At 42.5% G+C, this 23,627-nt stretch overlaps 1 protein-coding gene across 2 annotated transcripts in view; it reads right to left on the reverse strand.

The window, feature by feature from the left end:
* grhl2b (grainyhead-like transcription factor 2b) overlaps nucleotides 1-23,627 on the reverse strand; it is a 153,088-nt gene that overhangs the window by 74,647 nt on the left and 54,814 nt on the right. For both annotated transcript variants that reach the window (XM_060823263.1, XM_060823264.1), the window contains one exon: nucleotides 14,259-14,370. In XM_060823263.1, coding sequence (XP_060679246.1) covers nucleotides 14,259-14,370 — 112 coding nt within the window. The remainder of the gene's footprint in view (nucleotides 1-14,258; nucleotides 14,371-23,627) is intronic.

Genomic DNA, 23,627 nt, shown 5'->3' on the forward strand with positions numbered 1-23,627 from the left:
AAACCTATGCCCTCTAGGTCTGGACTCTCTAACCCCAGAGAAAAGACTTTGTCTATTTATCCTATCCATGCCCCTCATAATTTTGTAAACCTCTATAAGGTCACCCCTCAACCTCCGACTCTCCAGGGAAAACAGCCTCTCCCTGTAGCTCAAATCCTCCAACCCTGGCAACATCCTTGTAAATCTTTTCTGAACCCTTTCAAGTTTCACAACATCTTTCCGATAGGAACATCAGAATTACATGCAATATTCCAACAGTGGACTAACTAATGTCCTGTACAACCGCAACATGACCTCCCAACTCCTGTACTCAATACTCTGACCAATAAAGGAAGGCATACCAAACACCTTCTTCACTATCCTATCTACCTGCAACTCCACTTTGAAGGAGCTATGAATCTGCACTCCAAGGTCTCTTTGTTCAGCAACACTCCCTAGGACCTTACCATTAAGTGTATAAGTCCTGCTAAGACTTGCTTTCCCAAAATGCAGCACCTCGCATTTATCTGAATTAAACTCCATCTGCCACTTCTCAGCCCATTGGCCCATTTGGTCCAGATCCTGTTGGAGTCTGAGGTAACCCCCTTTGTTGTCCACTACACCTTCAATTTTGGTATCATCTGCAAACTTATTAACTGTACCTCTTATGCTCGCATCCACATCATTTGTGAAAATGACAAAACGTAGAGGACCCAGCACCGATCCTTGTGGCATTCCACTGTCATAGGCCTCCAGTCTGAAAAACAACCCTCCACCACCACCCTCTGTCTTCTACCTTTGAGCCAGTTCTGTATCCAAATGGCTAGTTCTCCCTGTATTCCATGAGATCTAACCTTGCTAATCAGTCTCCCAGGGGGAACCTTGTCGAACGCCTTACTGAAGTCCATATAGATCACATCTACCACTCTGCCCTCATCAATCTTCTTTGGAACTTCTTCAAAAAAACTCAATCAAGTTTGTGAGACATGATTTCCCATGAACAAAGCCATGCTGACTATCCCTAATCAGTCCTTGCTTTTCCAAATACATGTACATCCTGTCTCTTAGGATTCCCTCCAACAACTTGCCCACCACCGAGGTCAGGCTCACCGGTCTATAGTTCCCTGGCTTGTCTTTACCGCCCTTCTTAAACAGTGGCACCACGTTTGCTAACCTCCAGTCTTCCGGCACCTCACGTGTGACTATCGATGATACAAATATAGCAGCAAGAGGCCCAACAATCACTTCTCTAGCTTCCCACAGAGTTCTCGGGTACACCTGATCAGGTCCTGGGGATTTATCCACCTTTAACTGTTTCAAGACATCCAGCACTTCCTCCTCTGTAATATGGACATTTTGCAAGATGTCACCATCTATTTCCCTACAATCTATATCTTCCATATCCTTTTCTGCAATAAATTCTGATACAAAATATTCATTTAGTATCTCCCCCATTTTCTGTGGATCCACAAAAAGGCCGCCTTGCTGATCTTTGAGTGGCCCTATTCTCTCTCTGAATACATTTGTAAAAACCTTTTGGATTCTCCTTAATTCTATTTGCCAAAACTATCTCATGTCCCTGTTTTGCCCTCCTGATTTCCCTCTTTAGTATACCCCTACTTCCTTTATACTCTTCTGAAGATTCACTCGATCTATCCTGTCTATCTGACATATGCTTCTTCTTTTTCTTAACCAAACCCTCAAATTCTTTAGTCATCCAGCATTCCCTATACCTACCAGCCTTCCCTTTCACCCAATCAGGAATATATCTTCTCTGCATTTGCGTTATCTCATTTCTAAATTTTCCAGCTGTCCCTTTACCTGCGAACATTTGCCTCCAATCAGCTTTCAAAACTTCTAGCCTAACACCATCTAATTTGACCTTTCTCCAATTTAGAATTTCAACTTTTAGATCTGGTCTATCCTTTTCCATCACTATTTTGAAATGAATAGAATTATGGTCACTGGCCCCAAAGTGCTCCCTCACTGACACCTCAGTCACCTGCCCTGCCTTATTTCCCAAGAGTAGGTCAAGTTTTGCACCTTCTCTACTAGGTACATCCACATACTGAATCAGAAAATGGTCTTGTACACACTTAAATTCCCCTCCATCTAAACCTTTAACACTATGGCAGTCAATTGATGTTTGAAAAGTTAAAATACCCTACCATAACTACCCTAATATTCTTAGAGATAGCTGAGATCTCCTTACAAGTTTGTTTCTCAATTTCCCTCTGACTATTGGGGGGGGGGTCTATAATACAATCCCAATAAGGTGACCATCCCTTTTTTTATTTCTCAGTTCCACCCAAATAACTTCCCTGGATGTATTTCCGGGAATATCCTCCCTCAGCACAGCTGGAATGCTATCCCTTATCAAAAATGCCACTCCTCCTCCTCTCTTGCCTCCCTTTCTATCCTTCCTATAGCATTTGTATCCTGGAAAATTAAGTTGCCAGTCCTGCCCATCTCTGAGCCATGTTTCTGTAATTGCTAAGATATCCCAGTCCCATGTTCCTAACCATGCCCTGAGTTCATCTGCCTTCCCTGTTAGGTCCCTTGCATTGAAATAAATGCAGTTTAATTTATTAGTCCTACCTTGTCCCTGCCTGCCCTGACTGTTTGACTCGCTTCTGCTCTCAGCTGTACCCGTCTCAGATCTCTTTCCTCACTATCTCCCTGGGTCCCTCCCCCCACCTTACTAGTTTAAATCCTCCCAAGCAGTTCTAGCAAATTTCCCTGCCTGTACATTAGTCCCCTTCCAATTTAGGTGCAATCCGTCCTTCTTGTACAGGTCACTTCTACCCCAAACGAGATTCCAATGATCCAAAAATGTGAATCCTTCTTCCATACACCGGCTCCTCAGCCATGCATTCATCTGCTCACTCCTCCTATTCCTGACCTCATTAGCTCATAGCACTGGGAGTAATCCAGATATTACTACCCTTGAGGACCTCCTTTTTAAATTTCTGCCCAACTCTCTGTAGTCTCCCTTCAGAATCTCAACCTTTTCCCTTCCTATGTCATTGGTTCCAATGTGAACAATGACCTCCTGCTGGCCCCTCTCCCCTGTGAGAACATTCTGTACTGTCTGAGACATCCTTGATCCTGGCACCAGGGAAACAACACACCATTCTGATTTTTCTCTGCTGGCCACAGAAACGTCTGTCTGTACCTCGGACTACAGAATCCCAAACTCAATTGATCTCTCGGAAGTCAATGCACCCCTCGTTGCATTCGAGCCAGTCTCAATACCAGAAACTTGGCTGTTCATGCTATGTTCCCCTGAGAATCCATCACCCCCTACATTTTCCAAAACAGCATACCTGTTTGAAATGGGTATATCCACAAAAGATTCCTGCACTAGCTGCCTACCTCTCTTACCCTTCCTGGAGTTAACCCATCTATGTGACTGTATCGGAGACTTTTCCTCCTTTCCAATAACTGCCATCCATCACTAACTATTGCTGTTGCAAATTCCTCATCGCTTCTATCGGTCTCTCCAACTGATCCACTCGATCTGATAAGATTCGCATCCAACAGTATTTATGGCAGGTATAATCCACAGTAACTCTTAAACTCTCTTTAAACTCCCACATCTGACAAGAAGTACATATCACTGCAAAGGTCATTTTTGCTCCTTCACAATCTATAGACCCAGAAAATAACACCATCTTATTCCTCTACAAACACTGCCCCAGGTTAAATTAATAAGCTATGGCTTATATTTTAAGTTTAAGCAAGAGACCTATCTCCAAAAACATATAATCACGAAAGAACTCTTTGTACTCACTAATACAGCCTTTCTCTTGGACAGACTTAAAACAACAATTAACTTATCTGATTCTGTGATGTGAACTTCACCCAACAGTTCCTCCAAGATTAGTTGTGAATTTCACTGTTTGTTAATTTTCTCAGATGCACTCCGATGTCCAGCGATACATGAATTCAAACAGCAAAGGCGCTAACTGTGCAGGTTCTCTCTCTCTCTCTCTCTCTCTCTCTCCTGCACTGTCCTCACCATGTGCTTCCTTTGTCTGCTCTTCTCCCTTTTAAAAATGCTATGGTTTTGACTTTTTTTCCCCAAAATTCCAAAACAATGCAACAGCATATAAAACAGTATTTGCTGCTCCTGGAATTCAAGGAAATCACCTCCAACACCTAAAATACCCTCAAAAAAAAAAGGAGCAGCTCTTACAGCCAGAAATTTTTCCCATCCTCCATCTCGGATTCTGGGTAATCCATGAAATTTGATTTGGTTGAAAGGCTTATGGAACTGATGATCGCCTCTCCATTAAATTCTACAGAAAGGCATATCTAGATAAAACTATAATTGAATCACTACTCAGAGGAAGAATGCAAGTTCAAAGTAATTTCTACAGGCCAGCAGCATCTTCAGGTGCTTGACTGTAGTCATCAACAGGATGAATAAAACACTCAAATCTTGTAAGAGTAGTGGCTTGCCTCTCCCATCAACACAGTGTTCAATGTTTCATGACACATGCAAGCTATGTTCCACAAGAGGATATTGGGCTAAGATGTTCAAGAGTCACCCAAAGTGTGACACAATGCTCCACAGCAGCATGTAAAGGATAGCTCGACAAGGAACCATGTCAAGGATGTTTTCAAAGCTCTATCCAATGTCCACAAGAATATCAACAATGTCCCAGAGGTAATGGCAACATTACAGCTTACAGATCCCCGTCAGACAGTATGAGTGGTCAATATGGATGCTGTCTGAAAAGCTGACGCTTTTATGTGAAAAAGAAATGGACATTGTGTGCTATATACCAAAACTGATACTGGTGCAAGTGCAAGCACCATCCATTTACGCGTCTGAGTGAATACGTAGTCATAAAACGTAGTCATGACACAATGCAGTCTGCACATGACAAGTTAACTGTTGATAACAGGTCTGACTTCACATACATTGGCATTATCTGTCTTCAATATTAATACAGAATGGATATCTGTAACCGCTTAAATGGCAGAAACTTTTATTATTGGTCTATCAGAATGCATTGACCAACAGGAGGTAACGAACCCATCAGCTGCAACACAGTAGATTCCAAACCATGACATCATTCCTACACATTCTAGTCACAGTCGAGCAGAGTAGTCTCAACAAGCTGCATCAGATAATGTCCAGCTGCAATGGCTCAAAAAGGTCATCTTCAGCGGGTAGTCTGGACACACTCAACAGGTTCCTGAGTTAGCATGTTCATTTTGTTCATTCAGAGACTAACTTGGACAGTCATTAATGCAGTTTTACAGAAAAACAAGTGACATGGTAGAACACATATAAAGGAAGATTTTTGGACCTCATGGACATTAAAAAAAACCACAAAGTTGGCATATTAACCCATTTATTGGCCTGGTATCAAAAAGGACACCAGCTTAAGTGAATCATGTCAAATCCATCAACCTCACCTCACTGCTGCCACCACCACCAAGCTGTGGTTTCTTAGGCCAAACACACTGTCAGTCTGATATGACCTGAGTGCTTCCCTATGTTTGCTCAGGTAACATATACAACAAAGCCATGGTGTATTGTAGAGCATGACAATGTTGTGGTTCTGTTCGTCGAGCTGGGAATTTGTGTTGCAAACATTTCGTCCCCTTTCTAGGTGACATCCTCAGTGCTTGGGAGCCTCCTGTGAAGCGCTTCTGTGCTGATTCCTCCGGCATTTATTCCTCCGGCCGGAGGAATCATCATAGAAGCGCTTCACAGGAGGCTCCCAAACACTGAGGATGTCACCTAGAAAGGGGACAAAACATTTGCAATAAAAACTCCCAGCTCGGCGAACAGAACCCAACAACGAGCACCCGAGCTACAAATCTTCTCTCCCAAACTTTGAGCATGACAATATAAATAGTTGTACATAAACTTCAAGACATCTATCTCAACAAGAACTCAGTCTTCATGATGTATCAGCATATAGGGAAACATTTGGATAACTTCATACTGATAGTGGAGTTTGACTCTAGTTACCATGCCAGATCAGCTGAGTAATATTTCCTTTGAGCTGCACAGCACTCTGGAAGTTTGTTTTTTGCCAAATTAGCATGTGCATGTGTAATTCAAAAAACACATGCATTGACTACCAGGGCACACGTAAAAATGTCCTATGGAACATTTGTTGGTTGGCATTTCTAGCATTTTCCATTTTTATTTCAGAGTTTCATCATCTGCAGTATTTTGCTTGTGCGTGCTAGGTTGAGATCCTTAGTTGGTTACAAACTTAACCTTTTTTGAAATTTAAAGCATTCTTAAGCAAAATAGTCTACACTACATACACATGCACAGAGCTCAATATACTTTGAAAGAGCTAAATATGTACACAACTATTTTTATGTCAGTAAAATTCTGAAATTTGTTTCCCACCTTTCAAAGCTAATTGGAGAAATGTTAATGGCCAGAAAGTGCTAGAAGAGAAAGAAAGACACACCATCAGGAGAGCTGACTGAACATTACTGATAAATCCTGAACTTCTCAGGCTGGACAATTCAAATACAGCCTCAACGTGACAAAGTTGGGCAAAGTAATGAACTCAGGCTTTTCAGAGATGCTTAGGCCTTCATTGAAAGATTTAATCCAGGCATTATGACAACACATTTACGATTAAATGAATAGATTTAATCTTGTTATGATGAAATAAGATTGTGATTTTTTTTATTTGAAACTTTTTTTTACTTTAAACCTTCGTTGCTGGGAAAGAAAACTGCAACTGAGGGGAAATATTTTCAGAAACATGTGGAGCAGTTGTCCTTGCAAGGTGATACGCTGTCACAATTAAGCAACAGACTGGTGTGCCACATTATGAGACAAACACAAGGACATAAATAATAAGAGCAAGAGTAGGCCATTTAGCCCATCAATCCAACTGTGATCTCAAAATCACTTTTCTACTTCCCTCCCGTAATCCTGAACAACAATTTTGTAAATAAATATTCTGTCTAACTGAGCTTGGATTATATTCAATGACCACACATCTACTGTTCTCTGGGGAAGAGGGTCAAAGGACAGAGGTGAAGAGAATTTCTTCTTTCAGTCACAAATGGGAGATGCCTTATTCTTAAACTGTGCTCAATGGTTCTAAGTTTCTCTAGGAGTGGGGAACATCATCTCAACATCTACCCTGTCGAGTTTTATGTGTCTCAAATATTAATATTGCAAAGGCTCATTGGGAATAACAGGTTCATCCAGTACTTGATGATTCACAATGAACTGCATGCTTAACATACCACGTTTAATATGTAATAGGTGATTACGTACTCGGTCTGCTGCAAATGACAGCTGCCTTAACTTCAGTAGAAAAGCAAATGGAGTCATGTTGTTGTACCTGTATCACTAAGGTATGATTTTTTTTTTAAATACAGCAATCCCAGTGACAATATAAACTCAAGGTATGATCATTTTAACTGATGGTCCCTGGCAAAGTGGTTTCAATGTCATTGATCAAAGATTTGTCTGGCTGTTTGTTTCATCTGAGGAAGCATGCTGCTGTGCACTTGCCTGGTTGATCTGGGTTGGTGGCTGCCAGCTTGAGAACCAAGCCTGTTGGCTGTCCAGGCCAATTACCTGCTTGTGTAATCTAATTACATTCCCAACAGCTCCAAAGTGGCAAGTGGAGGGCTCTCACGGTCAACATACCCAAGTGAAACCTGCAAGGGAGCACAATGATGCTGGGATTGTAATACAGCATCACCTTTAGAGTCTTTAACCCCCTACATGAACCCAAATCTGCCTTCTGTTGGCTTTGAAAATTCACAGGCTACAGTTCACTAACAGCAATACACAAAAATGGCACTGAAACAGCACACCACACCCGCAGTACTGTATAAAATAGCATATTTCCATAGCACCAGAACCCCAGGGCATAAAATATAACAAACTCAGGAATACAATTTTGTGAAAGTCGTCTAAAGAATCAATGTCCTCTTGAAAATACATTTGGAAAAAGGAAAAGCTAAACCAAACACATGATTCAATAATCATGTTGAAACACATGCTTACATCATAAGTGTGGTTAGGAAGGACATGCACAGTTCTTCCCAAACAAAAAGATAATTGTTTGTTTTCAGCCTCGTTTTAGTTTCTTCCCCAGTTGAAAGAGAAATGTTTTCGCAAAGACAAATACACTTTTGAGGAACTCACTGTAGTGCGAAGGAACCTGAACTTCTGAAAAGGAATGTCCATGAAAATGAGCTGCTCTTTTTAACAAGGCTACAAGGCTACACTGCATCAAAAATATTCTGATCTATGGATGTAATTTCTCACAAATCAAATAACTCCAGTTCGGTACTGATCAACAAAAAATGAACATCCTAAACATGTTAAAACGCACTGTGCAGAAAGCGAATACACAGTAAATATTCACAATGTTTATCCTATGTGCCTGCACAGATTTAATCTAACTTTTAAAAAAAAATTCTTCATGGAATGGGTGTCAGAGATCTATAGCATAGAAAACAGCCATTGGCGCACTGTATCTATGCTGATCAAAAATAACAACTTAACTACTCTAATCCCATAAAGTCTTACAGTTGTACAGCATGGAAACAGACCCTTCAACCCAAACTATCCATGCCGACCAGGTTTCCTAAACTTCTGAATTAGCTGCATTTGGTCCATATCATTTTAAACCTTTCCTATCCATGTACCTGTACAAATGTCCAAATGTCTTTTAAATGTTCACTTCTACCACTTCTTCTGGCAGCTTGCTCTACATATGCACCATTTTCTTTGTGAAAAAAGTGTGCCTGGTCCCTTTTAAATTCGTCCCCAGTCCCTTTTAAATTCTTCCCCTCTCACCTTAAACCTATTTCCTCTGGTTTTGGACTCCTCTCCCCTGAGGTAAAGACCTGGTCTAGTTACTGTATCCATGCCCTTCATGATTTTATAAACCTCTATAAAAAGTCACTTCTCAGCCTCCTAAACTTTGGGAAAGAAGTGCCAGCCTATCCAGCCTCTCCCTCAAACTCCCAGTCTTGGTAACATGCTGGTAAAATTTTTTTTGTTTTTTTTACACACTTTTCAGTTTAACAAAATCCTTTCTAAAGCAGACTGACCAGAATTGTACACAGTACTTCGAATGTGGCCTCACCAATGTCTGTACAGCTGTAACACAATGTCCCGACTCTTGTACTCAGTGCTCTGACTGATGAAGGCAAGCATGCTAAATGCCTTCTTCACCACCCTGTCTACTTGTAACACCACTTCCAAGGAACTATGTACCTGCATCCCAGGTCCCTCTGTTTGACAACACTCACTAGGTAGCCCATAAGCCTTGTAGGCCTTGCCATTGCAAGTGTGCATCTAGCTACTACTTAAATGTTATGTATGTTTCTGGCTCTACTAGCCTTAGAGACAGTGAGTTCCAGATTCATATGATCCTGAGTAAAAATATTTTTCCTCATATCCACTCCAAACCTCCCGCCCCTTACATTAAATCTACAGCCCCTGGTCATTGCCCCTTCCACCAAGGGCAAAAATCTCTTCCAGTCTACAAAGCTAATGCCCCTCATAATCTTAAACATCTCAGCCACCTCCGTACTCTATCCCCAAACCCAATCCCACCATCCAGTCCACACCCCAACCTCCAAATCCCCCCAAGTCTCCTCTGCTCCAAGAAAAGCATCCTCGGTCCATCCAATTTCGCTTCATAATTAAAACTCTCCAGCTCAGGCAACATTCTGGTAAATCTCCTGTGCAATCACATCCCTCCTATCATGTGCATTCCAGAATACTCTGCTGCTAGCTAGGTTCGCATTCCTTTCCATTTATAATTACACTTGAAATTTTCAAGAAATTATTGAATATAATCTTCAGTCTCTTTATCAATCTAGTGTGTGCAGTTCACTACAGTTAAGGCTGAGTGATAGAAACTTGACAAGTTCCATTTAGCCGCAAGTTAACTACAGTTTTACACTGAAAGCTACTTTTTGCCTCTGGAATACTCATTCCAATAAAAATTTGTGTATAAAATTTTTACTGACATGACAAAGCCACCTCATGCTAAAACTACTGTGACTTAATCTCTGGTACAGTCAGCTATAGCAGCAGGTCAATGTAAATGTTCAGGACAGCTATTAAGGAATGAAAGCACAAAATTTTGCAACAAACCAGACATTGTATCAAGCTCAGGTCGCCTTAGACCAGTCAAAACCCTCTTCCTGCCTCTAGGAACTGGTATCCAATTTAGGAGAGATATCCTATAGACTGGTCATGCAAAAGTTTGACACAGAATCATATCTACCAGTCACCATCCCAACTTCTTTCACCATTCATGATTATGACCCATGCCACTGGCAGGAGGAAACCAACGTAAGTAAACACACAATGAAAGTGAGTGTGAAAGCTTTCTGAAGTTCTCAATCTACAAGTTCTGACAGTCAGCATTTCCTGTTTACATACTTCCCTATCACTGCCAAATTATTTCATCTCCATACCAAATCATCTAACTGTTGTCATGGGAGCTGGTAATATTGCCCAAAACTTAACACACTCAAAACTCATCTTGGCATATAGAGTTAAAATTGTGTCCCATGACTGCGTACATCACTAACAAACAGCACTAAGGTTAGAAACAACAGATCTTTGACACAATGGATGGTAAATATAGCCATGCCAGAATGATCCACAACTCAAGAATAAATTCTTTAAATAATATAGGAGTTGCAAGATGATGACAGATCCCCACACCCACCCCCCCAAACCAATAGATTTAAAAGTCTGACACAGCGCCAGAGTGTGGCTTTATTACCTACAGTCAAGGATTACCTACATCTGAGTGAAGGATATTATTTACTAAGATATAATCAAGCTCAGTTCACAGCCAAACATTGTTAAAGGCGCCAACTTTCACATCAGATAATAAACTGACACCCCTTCTCCCTGTTCAGATCAAATGAACAGATAATCTTGGATGAGAAAGTTGCACTAAAGTAAAAGAGGGACCCAGGCAAAAAGCAGAGGCCTTCCCTTAAGAGAATAAACAATAAGCAATACATTAGCCTGTTTTGGAATCAACATCCACCATGTTGGAAATTCCCTGATCCTTCTCTTACTGTTCTCAGATAAAAACAAAAGGAAAACACAGGCAACCCATTTCAAACTGAAGGCAACAAATGAGTTCACCTCCATTGAGTTGAGAAGAATGTGCCATTTGGTGATAAGTTGAATTTTATCACAAATTTTTAATTCAAGTTGAAATGTTTTGTAATGTATTTTGACCAATGTTGTGAATGAAGCATATTTTTGGGAGAAAAAAATGCAGCTTTAAACATACACAAAGGGCTAGACTTAACTGGATGCCATACTCCATGCCCACTTGGCAGCAACTTAACATGGTAATTGCTTTGAGGTGAGGTAAAGGCCCAGCTCTGAAAGGTGCCAGTCAATTGGTCAGTCGACAGCTCTTTAGTCCAAGAGGTGTCAGATAACGGCAATGGTCATTGTTGGGACATCGGGCAATCTCACCACAGTGAGCAGATAAGCAGATTCTGCATATAGGGGTGTCAAAGAACGATTGTTGAAAGGTCGCAATTAACAAGCTTTGGTGAGGGGTACAGTGAGGGGTATCGTGTACAGTTCTGGTCACCGCATTATAAGAAGGATGTGGAAGCTTTAGAATGGGTGCAGAGGAGATTTACTAGGATGTTGGCTGGTATGGTGGGAAGGTCTTATGAGGAAAGGCTGAGGGACTTGAGGCTGTTTTCATTGGAGAGAAGAAGGTTGAGAGGTGACTTAATAGAGACAAATAAGATAATCAGAGGGTTAGATAGGGTGGACAGGGAGAGCCTTTTTCCAAGTATGGTGACGGCAAACATGGGGTGGGGGGGCATAGCTTTAAATTGAGGGGTGATAGATATAGGGCAGATGTCAGAGGTAGTTTCTTTACTCAGAGTAGTAAGGGTATGGAATGCTTTGCTTGCAACAGTGGTAGATTCGCCAACTTTAAGTACAATTAAGTCGTCATTGGACAAGCATATGTACGTACATGGAATAGTGTAGGTTAGATGGGCTTCAGATTGGTATGACAGGTCGGCGTAACATCGAGGGCCGAAGGGCCTGTACTGCACTGTAATGTTCTATGTTCAACTTTGAAGAGGAGATAACTCCCCAATTATATAACTCGCCTGATTGTTTTTTCCAAATGAAAATTATCCTCGTTCAGTTCAAACTAATTAAAACAGTCAAAAATCTGAAATAACGTAATAACAACACAAATAGAAATGTTCTATTACTACATGAAGATAAACGGCACTGATTGTTTCACTGAACACTCTGGATGAAGGACTTATGCCCGAAATGTCAATTCTCCTGCTCCTTGGATGCTGCCTGACCTGCTGTGCTATTCCAGCAACACACTTTTCGACTCTGATCTCTAGCATCTGCAGTGCTCATTTTCTCCTCCTGATTATTTCACATCAATCTAATTAAAGCAGTTGCTTTGGGCATTCACTAAGCTGTTAAGTAAAGCAGCTTATTTATTCATATGTGGTCTAATCTCACTAAGTGCATTCTGAGTTAGCCTTAAAAGAAATGAGACCATAAGACATAGGATAACCCTTAATCCTTGATACTCAAGAATCTATCTATCTCAATCTTAAATATACTCAATGACTTGGCCTCCACAGCCTTCTGTGGCAATAAATTCCATAGATTCACCATGCTCTGGCTGATGAAGTTCTCCTTATCTCCATTCTAAAAGGTCTCCCTTTACTCTAAGACTCTGCCCTCGGGCCTGAGTCTCTCCTACCAATGGAAACATCTTCCCAACATCTACTCTATCCAGGCTATTCTGTATGCTTCAATTAGATTTCCCCTCATGCTTCAAAACTCTGAGTATAAACACAAGAGTCCTCAAACATTCCTCATATGTTAAGCTTTTCATTCCTTGGACCATTCTAGTGAACCTCCTCTCCATCACTCCAGGGCCAGTACATCCTTCTTGAGATATGGAGTCCAAAACTGCATACAATACTCCAAATGTGATCTGATCAGAACCTTATACAGCCTCAGAATTACATCCCTGCTTTTATATTCAAGTCCTCTGAAAAGAAATCCCATCATTGCATTTGCCTTCCTAACTACTGACTCAACCTACAAGTTTACCTTGAGAAAATCCTGCACTAGAACTCCCAAGTCTCTTTGCACTTCAGATTTCTGAATTTTTCTCTCCATTTAGAAAATAATCCATTTCTCTATTCTTCCTACCAAAGTGCATGACCTCACACTTTCCCACGTTGTACCCTATCTTCCACTTCTTTGACCACTCTCCTAACCTGTCCAAATTCTTCTGCAGCGTTCCTGCCTGCTCAATGCTACCTGTCCCTCTATCTATCTTTGTATTATCGGCAAACTTAGCCAGAACGCCCTCAGTTCCTTCATCTAAATCGTTAATGTATAAAGTGAGAAGTTGTAGTCCCAACACGGAGCCTTGCAGAATACCATTTGCCAATGGCTGCCATCCTGAGAAGGACCCTTTTATCCCCACTCTTTGCTTACTGCCAGACAGCCAAGCTTTTATCCATGCTAGCACCTTGTCTCTAACATCATTGGCACTTACCTTACACAGTAGCCTCCTGTGCGACACCTTATCAAAGGCCTTCTTGAAGTCCAGGTAGATAACATCCAATGGCTCTCCTTGGCCTAACCTGCTCGTTACTTCCTCAAAGAATTATAGCAGATTTGCCAGGCATGACCTCCCCTTGATGAAACCATGCTAACTTTGCCCTATTTTACCATACACTTCCAAGTATTCAGAAATCTCAACCTTCACAATGGATTCAGGATCTTACCCACGACCAAGGTTAGGCTAATGGGTCTGTAATTTTAGTTGACCAAATTGAAGTGTATGTGTGCAAAAGGCACAGATATACAATTCAGATGACATGGAAAGGTAATGGTCATACCTGGTTAATCGTTAAGCCTTTGAGTAAAATTGATTTGTCCTATACAGAAGCCCCACAGACGGTTTACAGAATGACTAGCATTGTAGTGCTCAAGAAAATATTCAATGCAAGGGTCTAGACCTGGAACAACACATTTATTTGGACATTTTTTTTCCCTCATTGACTGGTAAAATTTTATCTCCAACATACTGCAAAAATGAATAAAGGTCCACACTAGGATGAGCACATTGGGTCAGAATTTTAAAAATCACATCAAATTTTGTCTAGCAATTAACAAGCAAACTTTCAATGACAAGATATCTGTTTTAATTGTGAGAATAATTCTGCAGTAGGCAGGCACCGTTTAGGTAGTCACTTACCAATATCGAGGACTCTTTGTTTGGCAGTGTGCTGTCGAGAATGCCAGTATTTCCAATATCTCAACTGCTCATCACGGTTCTTATCTTCACTGAATACCACCATTATTACACTCTGGGGAAATGGATTATGCAGATTATATTCATGCTACCTCATGATAAGCAACAAAGCACTTAGATTTATCATTTTTTTTCTGGCCCTAAATTCTTCTGATAGTTTGCTAATCTGAAGAAAATTACTCCATTCCCAGCTACTGTTCCTTACTGCTAGCAGGAAACACACAGATTTAATTCTGTGAAATTTTCCAAAAAAAATGCAAAGGGAGGATTATTAAAGAACATAATTTGTGCATTCCTTCCATTCCATTTCTCGTCCTCGGCAATTAAAAGTCTCATTACTCATTTATCTACTCTTTCAACAGGAATCTGCCTTTAAAATTATGTTTTGCATGTTGTCTATTTGCCTATGACTTATCATTTGCATAGACCTTATGTTCCATAAAAACATAGAAAGCTGACATTTTCAATAAAAATAACACAAAACACAGCATTTACTATTTTATACAATATCCTGGTTAACAACACAAGGTACAAACTGGAGTCTAATGTATGCCTTTGACGTTACAGTAGTATTTAACATAATTACTTACTTAGGACAAGTGTACACATCAACAAAAGATTATTCTCACGCAAAAGAACATAATTGTATCAGTAAGCAAATGATTCAACAAATGTTTAATTTCAGCCATGAAGCAGAAACAAAAAGCTGTTGGTTTCAAGCCCTATGTCACTATCAAATAATTTGGGGTTGAGTTACATCATGTGGATTAATGTCTTCCTATTAATTTGGGGTGGTTACAGACTGTTGGAGGAGAAGGTGAAGTCAAGGACCATCCTCAGGCTTAGGTTTTAAAGTAGACGAGCAGGAGGCCGGAAGAGCACAGCAAACCATGCAGCACCAGGGAGGTGGAGAAGTCAATGTTTCAGGTATAACCATTCTTTGGATTCCAGCACCTGCAGGTTTCTTTTGTGTCATAGACTTAAAGGTAACACTATTTATAATATATTAATTTGAAATACTGCTCTTCATAGTAATCACAGCTGCACCAAGCTCTCTGACTTATATTTAATAAGAATTTGATTATCTTCTTCATGTACACATACTCTTGATGTACCTTCCAAAGAGTAGGGAATTCTAGTGTAGTCTGGTCAGGTGCTCTTTCAGTGTTAGAAGTGAGGTGTTTCCTAACTCTGCACACTCTGTGGTATTTATACAGAGTGACGTGCAGCTCCATGATAGCACTGCAATCTTGCTCCAGAGACCAAATACCCCGACACAATGTCTATGAATGCATTAGTTGCTGTGCAGCATTTTCTTCAAAATAACAATCAGTGACCCTTCCAAAAGTTCACAGGCAATATGAGTTCCAATGGGTACAAATATATCGTACTGTATTAAATAGACTTGCAAAATAGGAAGGTCATAATGATGGTTGTGGATGGAAAGAAAATGGCACATGTATAATGGTGATCTTCAGATTGACTCTAAAAATATCATTGCACAGCGCTTAGAAAACTTGATTTGGTATCCAATTCAACATTCATTTACTGAGTTGAGAAGGAACTTCTTCACCCAAAGGGTTATGAATCTGTGGAATTCCCTGCCCAGTGAAGCAGTTGAGACTAACTCATTGCATGATTTTAAGGCAGAGTTAGATGGATAAAGGAATGAAGGGTTAGACGGTGGGCAGGTGAGTGGAGCTGAGTCCATGAAGAGGCCAACCATGATCTTGCTGAATGACAAAGCAGGCTAAATGAGCCAGATGGCCTACTCCTGCTCCTATTTCTTCTGTTCTTATGTGATGACACTTTATCCTGACAGACCTTCATATAGAGGTGAGGGAAACCCATTGTTCTCTCAGCATACTTTACCCTTACTCTTTAATTCAATTTGCCAGCCAAATTACTCAGCAAATCATTAATGGAAAGGATGTTAGTTAAAGGGACCCGGACGGGGGTCAGAATTTCTCAACAATTTCTGATATTTCAGCAATCACAGGAACGGAAAGGAGACTTGGGAAGGCTACCCCTGAATCTCAGACTCTTAACTGGAGGTCCTGCTGTGAGATCAGAGAGTCTAAACTGAATTGATACTTCCCCAGGGACAAGAAGAGGAAGCCATAAGGTTTGGATCAAGGTGACCAAGACAATGAGCAGGAGTAATGTGGTCCCTCTAACCTCAGTACAGAGGTTCAAAAAGGTATAAGGACTTCAGGAGAGCAGGGAAGATCAGTGACGTAACATTTTCAGGCAATTAGTCTCACATTCTGACTTTCTAGGATTTTGTTTCTTGTACAACACTCCTCAGACCAACAGGCCTTGTAGTTCTGCTCATTCCTCCCTTTCAAGTTATCTCAAGTTCAAAGTCCAAAGATGTGATTGGCCATCCAGGGATGTCCAGGCTAGGTGGACTGGCCATGGGGAATGCAGAGTTACAAGGATGGAGTGGGATGGTCTTCAGAGGGTCAGTGTGGACTCAATGGGCAGAATGACCTACTTCACATTGTAGGGATTCCAAGATTCTTCTATGATTATATGATTCATGTGTCCATGTAAAAAACAACCACCTCACAGTATGCCCCAGTCATGTTCCACAAATGTCCTTCCCTAACCTTCAGACAATTCATTCTTCAAAATTATAACTCTCTGCTCCATCCTCAGAGGAGAAGAGTGTGCAGAAGTCTATGAGAGTGGAAAAAAAAGAAATCTTTCAATGATGTCTAGCTTAAAAAACCCAGCAACACAATCAGTGCCAAGATATGATAGCTGGAGACTCCTGAAGCACTAGTACTCACAAATGTGAGAGCTACCACATGTGTATGTGGAACCTGTCTTGAAGGTCTCATTTCCTTTAAGCTGGATCTCTGTATCCATCCTTTCTGCCCTCTGGAACAGCACGGTCTACAGAAGATGGCAGCTAGTGCTGCTCTTCTCACTGCTCATCAGAGTAGCACAGTACAGCTGCATTAGCGGCTCCCTCATGATAATCAAAGCTGACAGTGAGGAAGTGCAAATCAAGATCAACAGGGGCGGACAAACTAGAGCTAGAAATCACTTGTCAAACAGCAAGTGAGAAGGAGTACTGTGAGCAGAAGTCTCTCACATGGGCATGGCTGCAGCTCTTCAGTTCCATGCTTTTATGTTTCCCACAGAGTACTCCCTCCTTTGTTCTCAACTAGCCAAATGTGGCATAGTCTACTCTGCTCAGGAAACATACACACTGGGTTCAGTTCTCAATTCATTGAACAGAATCATAGAAACCTTACAGTGTGGAAGCAGTCTACACCAACCCTCTGAACAGCATTTCACCCAGACTCATACCCCTTATCCTATCATTGTAACCCTGCATTCCCCATGGCTAACTCTCCTAGCCTGCACATCCCTGCACACTCTGGGCAATTCAGCATGGTCAATCCACTTAACCTGCACATCTTTGGACTGTGGGAAGAAACCAGAGCATCTGGATGAAACCCACACAGGCTTGGGAAGAATGTCTGTGTGGAGTTGGCACAGTTGCTGGAGGGTGGAATCAAACCCAGGGAATTTGAGGAAAACATTTTTAACTTCTGATAAGTGGTAGAGGGTAGTATTTAGACGGACACTTAAAATGTCATAGCACAGAAGGCTATGGGCCAAATGCTGAAAGATAGGCTGAGGGCAGAGAGGAGTTTGATCGCTGAGGCAGACACAATGGCTTGAAAGGCATCTTATCACGCTGTAAAACTCTATGACTATACTTAAAGTAGAAAATATTCCACCGTACTGATATTTCTCGCAACGTTTTCAAAACATCACACAGAATTTTAAATATTTTCCAATGTGCTATTGTAAATGTGGACAAGAGAGCTAAAACATTTTATGAAACTGTATGTACCTGGGAGGGTTGGTCTCAATTTTGACCACATTTAGAGAACTGTAAACTAATTACTTACAAAATAATATCGCCTGGGAACATGGGGCCTTTGGAGAGGAGAATTATGGTGAATATTAATTTTACGTTCAAGGTGGCTGAATGTTACAGGTCAGGCAAATAAACAAATTCCAGAAATTCCAGACATCAAACGTAACTGGGATTGCTGGGAAATGTTGCCATTGGAGAAAAGGTAATTACTGACATTTTCACAATTCTAAAAGGATAGAGATAAACCCTACCTCAAATTGTGTAACTGAAGCTGGGAATGGAATGGAAACAGAGAGAGACAGAGGTGAAAAGTGAATATTTTAGATTGAACATGGGTGTGGAGAAATGAGCAAACTTGAGACAAGTTAGAGCACTTTTAAACAAAAAAAGCATTTGAACAGTAAAAATTATTGAGCACAGCGAAGTTTTTTTTCAACTTTGGAAATGGTCCAGCTCTCCGCATTCCTAAGCTTCAGAGAAGGGCTTTCCTAGATTCCCCAGCTTGTGTTACATTGTATGGCGTCTGCTAATCAGCACAGAAGCAAGTCTTGGCTGTATTTTGAAGGCAGATCTCTCTCTCTCAGTGCTACTGAGGCCGTCAACTGGATTACTCTTCTTCTTTCTACTGTAGGAGAAAGTGAAGGCTGCAGATGCTGGAGATCAGACCTGAAAAATGTGTTGCTGGAAAAGCGCAGCAGGTCAGGCAGCATCAAAGGAGCAGGTGAATCTACGTTTCGGGCATAAGCCCTTCTTCAGGAATGAGGAGGGTGTGCCAAGCAGGGTAAGATAAAAAAGGTAGGGAGGAGGGACTTGGGGGAGGGTTGTTGGGAATGCGATAGGTGGAAGGAGGTTAAAGTGAGGGTGATCGGCCGGAGAGTGGGTGGAAGCGGAGAGGACAGGAAGAAGATTGCAGGTCAAGAAGGTGATGCTGAGTCCGAGGGTTGGGACTGAGGAAATGAGGAAGGTGGATAAATCTGCATTCATCCCTTGTGGTTGGACGGTTACTAAGCGGAAGATGAGGCGCTCTTCCTCCAGGCGTCGTGTTGCCATGGTCTGGCGATGAAGGAGTCCAAGGACCTGCATGTCCTTGGTGGAGTGTGAGGGGGAGTTAAAGTGTTCAGCCACGGGACGGTTGGGTTGGTTGGTGCGGATGTCCAGAGGTGTTCTCTGAAACGTTCCGCAAGTAGGAGGCCTGTCTCCCCAATGTATAGGAGGCCAGATCGGGTGCAGCGGACGCAGTAAATGACGTGGGTGGAGGTGCAGGTGAATTTGTAATGGATATGGAAGGATCCCTTGGGACCTTGGAGGGAAGTGAGGAGGGAGGTGTTGGTGCAAGTTTTGCACTTCTTGCGGTTGCAGGGGAAGGTGCTGGGAGTGGAGGTTGGGTTGGTGGGGGGCTGTGGACCTGACGAGGGAGTCGCGGATGGAGTGGTCTTTTCGGAACGCTGATAGGGGAGGGGAGGGAAATATATCCTTGGTGGTGGGGTCTGTTTGGAGGTGGCAGACATGACGAAGAATGATATGATGTATCTGGAGGTTAGTGGGGTGGTAGGTGAGGACCATTGGGGTTCTGTCCTGGTTGGAGGGGTGGGGTTCAAGGGCAGAGGAGCGGGAAGTGGAAGAGATGTGGTGGATAGCATCGTCAACCACGTCTGAGGGGAAATTGCGGTCTTTGAAGAAGGCGGCCATCTGGGTTGCTCTGTATTGGAATTGGTCCTCCTGGGAGCAGATGCAGCGGAGGCAAAGGAATTGGGAATTTGGGATGGCATTTTTACAGCGGGCAGGATGGGAGGAGGTGTAATCTAGGTAGCTGTGGGAGTCAATCGGTTTATAATAAATGTCCGTGTTGAGTCGGTCGTCCGAGATAGAAATGGGGAGCTCTAGGAAGGGGAGGGAGGAGTCTGAGACAGTCCAGATAAATTTGAGGTTGGGATGGAAGGTGTCAGTAAAGTGGATGAACTGTTCAACCTCCTCGTGGGAGCACGAGGTCGTGCCGATACAATCATCGATGTAGCGGAGGAAAAGGTGGGGGGTGCTGCCAATGTAGCTGCGGAAGATGGACTGTTCCACAAAACTGACGAAGAGGCAGGTGTAGCTGGGGCCCATGTGGGTGCATGGCTACTCCTTTGGTTTGGAGAAAGTGGAAAGATTGGAAAGGAAGTTGTTCAGAGTGAGGACCAGTTCAGTCAGTCGGTCGAAGGAAGGTGTCAGTGGAAGGGTACTGATTGGTTCGGTGGGAAAGGAAGAAGCGGAGGGCTTTGAGGCCTTCGTGATGGGGGATGGAGGTGTATAGGGACTGGATGTCCATGGTGAAGGTAAGGCATTGGGGGCTGGGGAAGCGAAAATCATGGAAGACGTGGAGGGCATGGGTGGTGTCCCGAACGTAGATGTGGAGTTCTTGGACCAAGGGGGACAGGACCGTGTCAAGGTATGCAGAGATGAGTTCGGTGGGGCAGGAGCAGGCTGAGACAATGGATCGGCCAGGGCAGTTAGGTTTGCGGATTTTAGGCAGGAGGTAGAAACGGGCGGTGTGGGGTTGTGGGACTATGTGGGACCCTGCACCGCCCGTTTCTACCTGCACATATTCACATGCACCTCCACACACATAATTTACTGCATCTGCTGCACCTGATGTAGCTTCCTATACATTAGGGAGACAGGCCGCCAACTTGCGGAACGTTTCAGAGAACACCTCTGGGACACCTGCACCAACCAACCCAACCGCCCCGTGGCTGAACACTTCAACTCCCCCTCCCACTCCACCAAGGACATGCATGTTCTTGGCCTCCTTCATCGCCAGACCATGGCAACACAACGCCTGGAGGAAGAGCGCCTCATCTTCTGCTTTGGAACCTTCCAACCACAAGGGATGAATGCAGATTTATCCTCATTTCCCCTCCCCCCACCTTTCCTCAGTCCCAACCCTCGGACTCAGCACCGCCTTCTTGACCTGCAATCTTCTTCCTGACCTCCCCGCCTTCACCCCCTCTCCTTAACCTCCTTCCACCTATCGCATTCCCAACGCGCCTCCCTCAAGTCCCTCCTCCCTACCTTTTATCTTAGCCTGCTTGGCACACCCTCCTCATTCCTGAAGAAGGGCTTATGCCCGAAACGTCAATTCTCCTGCTCCTTTAATGCTGCCTGACCTGCTGCGCTTTTCCAGCAACACATTTTTCAGCTTCTTTCTACTGTATACAACTTCAAACCTCAGAAGCATGGCTCTGACTGTATTTGAGGTTGACAATGAGTAAGTGGAGATACAATCTCTCTGTGAAAACAGTTAGTTACCGGTTTACAACACACTGACCTTATAGCCTATGGAAGTGATTTTGGTTTTGAGATTCTGTTCAACAAATGCAAATGATGTCCATTGAATTATACCCACTTTGAATGAAACTATTGTGCCTTTTCTAAATTGGTTTCTTTTTTTCAATGATGAAATTGAAAAAATTGCTCAAGTCTGAGTCATTTTGGTCAATTTGTCACAAAAGCGAAATCTTTTTTTTTTGGTGTTTTTTCTTTACAACTTCAGTTCTCTTCAAGGTGCTTTTGATTCCAGATAAATACATTTTGAAGTACTTCTAATGTAAGTAGTATGAAGAGAGTTTTCAAGTAACAAGGTCTCATGAACAGCAATACAATCATGGGCAGATCATCTGGATCATGGTTAAAGTGAGGTTGATCAATAAATAAATATCAGTCAGGGGTACAGGAGAACCAGCTCTTCTTCAAGATAGTAGCATGAGATCTTCTTCAGTTGCCAGAGAACATAGAACAGTACAGCAGATGAACAGGCCCTTCGGCCCACCATGTCTGTGCTGATCGTGATAAAGGTAGGAAGGCTTAAGTTTAGTATCTCATTGGCCACTGTAGCACAGGGCCAGACAGTGCTGTACTTGGCAGTGTCAGCCTAGAGATTGAGTGAAACTTGAGTGTACATTCTTCTGAAAGTGAGCACCTGGCCCAGGCTGACACACTAAGTATATGGGGTCAAGATCTCTCTTTGGTGAATTACAATAGGATTGTACTAAATTAGAGTCATTGAATCACACATCACCTTTGGTTCAACCAGTCCATGCTGAACATAATCCTAAACCAGTCCCACCTGCCTGCTCCTGATACATTTCCTTTCAAACCTGCACTGAAAGTTTGTTGTTTCAATTTGTGGTCTGTTCAAAGTTGGCTAGTCAATGTGGGCCAGCAATGTTTATATCTGGGATTGGACGTATTGGTGGGTTGGGGGTGGGCCTTGTTGTGGTGGCCATGAAAGAATACACTGTTGAGTCACTTCATCCATGTGGAAGACACTAGACTGAAATGAAATGATTGCCAAGTCAGAAAAGTAGTCCAATACAAAGAGGTGGACATAAATGAGTGGTTTGGATATGAACATAGGAGATACAGTTAGTAAATTTGCAGCTGAGACCAAAATTGGAGGTGTAGTGGACAGCGAAGAAGGTTACCTCAGATTACAATGGGAACTTGATCAGATGGGCCAATGGGCTGAGGAGTGGCAGATGGAGTTTAATTTAGATAAATGTGAGGCGCTGCATTTTGAGAAAGCAAATCTTAGCAGGACTTATACACTTAATGGTAAGATCCTAGGGAGTGTTGCTGAACAAAGAGACCTTGGAGTACATGTTCATAGCTCCTTGAAAGTAGAGTTGCAGGTAGATAGGATAGTGAAGGACGGGATTTCATATGCTTTCCTTTCTTGGTCAGAGTATTGAGTACGGGAGTTGGGAGGTCATGTTGTGGCTATACACGGCGTTGGTTAGGCCACTTTTGGAATATTGTGTGAAATTCTGGTCTCCTTTCTATCGGAAGGATGTTGTGAAACTTGAAAGGGTTCAGAAAAGATTTACAAAGATGTTGCCAAGGTTGGAGGACTTGAGCTATAGGAAGAGGCCTAATAGACCTTCATTTTCCCTGAAGTATTGAAGGCTGAGGGGTGACCTCACACAGGTTTATAAAATCATGAGAGGCGTGGATAGGATAAATAGTCAAAGTCTTTTTCCTGGTGTGGGGAGGTCCAGAACTAGAGAGCATTGATGTGTGATGAAAGGGGGAAAAAATAAAAGGGACCTAAGGGGCAACTTTTTCATGCAGAGGGTGGTGCGTGATGGAATGAGTTGCCAGAGGAAGTGGTGGAGCTGGTACAATTGCAACATTTAAAAGTCATCTGGATGGATAAATGAAAAGGGTTTGGAAGGATAAAGGCCAAGTGCTGGCAAATGGGACTAGATTAGGTTGGGATATCTGGTTGGCAAGGACAGGTTGGACTGACGGATCTGTTTCCATGCTGTTCAGCTCCATGACTATGGTGCCATTTGCTTATGAGGTAATGGTCACAAAAGAGTTAACATATGGGCTACGGTGAAGATCGGTTTCATGATCCATCCTCCAGCGCA

The sequence above is a fragment of the Hemiscyllium ocellatum genome, chromosome 4 (assembly GCF_020745735.1).
Source record: "Hemiscyllium ocellatum isolate sHemOce1 chromosome 4, sHemOce1.pat.X.cur, whole genome shotgun sequence".
NCBI lineage: Eukaryota > Metazoa > Chordata > Chondrichthyes > Orectolobiformes > Hemiscylliidae > Hemiscyllium > Hemiscyllium ocellatum.